The sequence below is a fragment of the Microtus ochrogaster genome, chromosome 24, assembly GCF_000317375.1.
Source record: "Microtus ochrogaster isolate Prairie Vole_2 chromosome 24, MicOch1.0, whole genome shotgun sequence".
Lineage (NCBI taxonomy): Eukaryota > Metazoa > Chordata > Mammalia > Rodentia > Cricetidae > Microtus > Microtus ochrogaster.
In genome coordinates, this window is record NC_022024.1 from 11,642,524 (window position 1) to 11,645,665 (window position 3,142).

At 38.6% G+C, this 3,142-nt stretch overlaps 1 protein-coding gene across 1 annotated transcript in view; it reads left to right on the plus strand.

Moving 5' to 3' along the window:
- The window catches only part of Tbc1d15 (TBC1 domain family member 15), a 58,114-nt gene extending 55,400 nt beyond the window's left edge, over nucleotides 1–2,714 (plus strand). Inside the window, exon 17 of the mRNA XM_005358055.2 lies at nucleotides 1,398–2,714. Within this exon, the coding sequence (XP_005358112.1) occupies nucleotides 1,398–1,616 (219 nt within the window). The 3' untranslated portion in view covers nucleotides 1,617–2,714. The remainder of the gene's footprint in view (nucleotides 1–1,397) is intronic.
- Nucleotides 2,715–3,142: the final 428 nt, after the last annotated feature.

The following is a 3,142-nucleotide window of genomic DNA, read 5'->3' on the forward strand; positions in this document are numbered from 1 at the left end:
GTGGTGGTGGTGGTGGTGTGGTGGTGGTGTGGTGGTGGTGTGGTGGTGGTGATGGTGGGTTGGAGAAGAAGGAAAGAAGGAATCCCAGAGAATCAGAAAAACAGACTTGGGTCCTGGCCTGCATCAGGAAAGAGAGGAAGAGGATGGGGGTAGGGAGGAAAAGTTGCACTTTTCTCTCTCAAGCTCAGAAACACAGGCAGACCTAGCCAAACCCTGCAATTCATAGGAACTGATGGCATTTTCACTTTTAAAAGACTTTTTGTTTCAGTTTTATCATCCCCCACATGGGTCCTTTAGTTGTGTAGTTTAGCTCTAGGGATGTTTGATAGCTAGTCTGTTTCAAAACCTGCCAGTGAGATAGAATAACCATAAAGAGGAGAGAAAAGGTTAATCCTGAATGTTAGAAAGCTAGATGGGGTTTGGTGGTGCATCCTTGCAGTTCCACCATTTTGGAGAGGTAGAGCTATGAGGGTCATGAGTTTAAGGCCAGTCTCAGCTATATAATAAGTTTGAGTCTAGGCCTGGACTACATGAGCTCCTATAAAATTCAATGAAATGTAAAGACCATAGCAAGCAAGCAGGCAGCAACAACAAGCAGCTCCAGGAGATTCCTAGGACAGAGTAATTTGGATTAACTTGGATGAGGTCCAGGAACTGCTCCTGTTTTGGTTTCATGCTGTTGTGTGACAAAAACACCAACTAAAAGCAAAAATAAAAGAGGCCTGGGTTTTTTCCCACCTACAGGTCACATTCATTTATGGGGGGAAGTCAGAGCGCAGGAACTTAAAGCAGAAACCATGGAAGAGTGCTGCTAATGGCTCACCACAGGCTCATGCTTATTACCACTTTTAACACATTTATTTCTGTGGGGTGTGTGTGTGTGTGTCTGTCTGTCTGTCTGTCTGTCTGACTGTGTGAGCATATGAGTGCAGGTGACCTTGAAGGTCAGAGATGTTAAGAGTTGGGTTATAGGCAGTTATGAGTTAACTGAACGTCCTCTCCAGCTCCTCCCCAGGTTTCTTTTGCAGCCCATCCCAGGAGTACTTGTTGAGGGAATGGTGACCCCACAGTGGACTGGGTCCTCCTACATCAATTAGCAATCAGGACAATCCCCTACAGGCCGCTCTGATCTGGGCAGTCCCTCAGTTGAGAATCTCTTCTCAGACAACTCAGGCTGTGTCATGTTGGCATTAAAGCTAACTAGGAAACTTTTCTGAGACAAAATAGATGACTAGAATTTCACTTATAATACAGAAATATGTGAGAAGATTGTGTGGCACTTAACACTGTTAGATGTTCAGAATTCAAAGTCAAGTAGTATTAAAGGATTACTTTGTGTAATTTTTCCTCAGTAGTGAATAAATGTTATTATATTTGAGTTTTTTGTTCATACTCAGGAATTGCCACAAGCAGTTTGTGAGATCCTGGGGCTCCAGAACAGTGAAGTTACGACACCAGATTCAGACACTGGAGAAGATGACAATGTTGGCACTACTTGTCCCACATCTGCGTTTCCAAGTAACACCTTCCCCGTCCTTGCCGCCAGTGAAGCCAAAGACGACAGCTCAGCACAGACACTAGCATCCCCAAATGCCTGCAGATTAACACCTGCATGATCATCTGTCTTACATTTTTAGAGATACTTTGTTGCAATTTCTCTTTAAGTACATGAAAGGTAGACATTTACAGTCTTGGTGTTGATCATGCTTTAAGGTTTCTGGAAAGACAGTGTACTGATGTTCTTGCATTAAAGCTTTACAAAGTTTTAAACTAATTATTTTTGTAGTTACTTCTACCAAATAGCCTTTCCTTCTCAATAACATTCCTTAGTATTTTTATAGCTAAGTGCATTGTATTTTGTTGCTGATGAGCTGGGGTGGGATGAATACTACAAGTGGATGCCTTGGGAATTACGCACTCTGAAAAGCATTCACTGCGTTTACTCTTAGTGGGCTTTGGATTTGATAAAATTAACTGCTGAGCCTTTATAAAGCATTCTAAGATGAGATGTTGCACAGTGATGAGATTTAAAAATGCAAGCAAATTCGATTTTTCTATTGTTTACAACAATATTCAGCTTAAATATTTATGCTGGTTGAATGTGATTTAAATTAGACATTTTCACCAATGTAGTTACTGTCTGGATAAAGAACGTCAACCTTAGCAAGTGGATTGGCAGTCTGTTTTTTACAAAGAACTTTTCTTCACTTGTACATAAACTATACATAAGTACTATTTATTGAGTATAAGAAAGCATAGTCCTATTTTCTTTAACTGAATAAACTTGACTATTGGTTTATATAAGCTGATTCAACAAAATTAATACATGGCTTCAATATAAGATCTTTTTCAAAGCTATTTTCTTAACTGAACATTTATTTAATGAGACTACATTCAACCCTATCTATACCTGGTATAATTTTAAAATTAATCACTGTAACCTCACTTTCCTAATAATGTTTATTATCTTTCCTAATAATGCATTAATTAATCAGATCTTTAAATTTTTATAAAATATTCTTTTCATAAAGCTTATGTCAAAGATTTCCAGGCACTGTCATGAGTCTCAAAGTCATATTTTTTGTATATGAATGAAGCTGTTTTTACCATGCAGTATTGCATGATTTTAAGTTATGTGGAATTAACATAACTGATTCCGTTTTAATTGTAATTTGTTAAACTCTTGTACATACCATTAAAATAAATTTAAAGCTGAAGTAGTGTTTTCAGTTAAATTATACTTAGACAATACTGGTTCTTCATCAGAATGACAAGGTGGCCCTCCACATACCACAGATTTTCATTATTTTCATCATCGTTCAGTGAGTTGTAGAGGTGATAAACAAATGACTCCTTTTATACTTGACACTCTTGAAAGCCTTTGTCATCAGTGTGAACACGTCACAGTGTGTCTTGAAGGACACAGTCATGAGTCAGTGAAACAGCTGCTCTGCAGTGGTCATGTAGGTAGACTGGTTTTTTCCTTCCCTAGAAAGTAAGGGTACCAAAGGAACTTTCCCCCAGTTGAGTATTTACTGACAGTCAAGGCACTAGAACCATTAGATATAAGTTTTTAATATCATGTTATCTCCCATCAGTTAATAATGAGTGAGCCTGTCTAGAAAAAGGAAACTGCTCACAG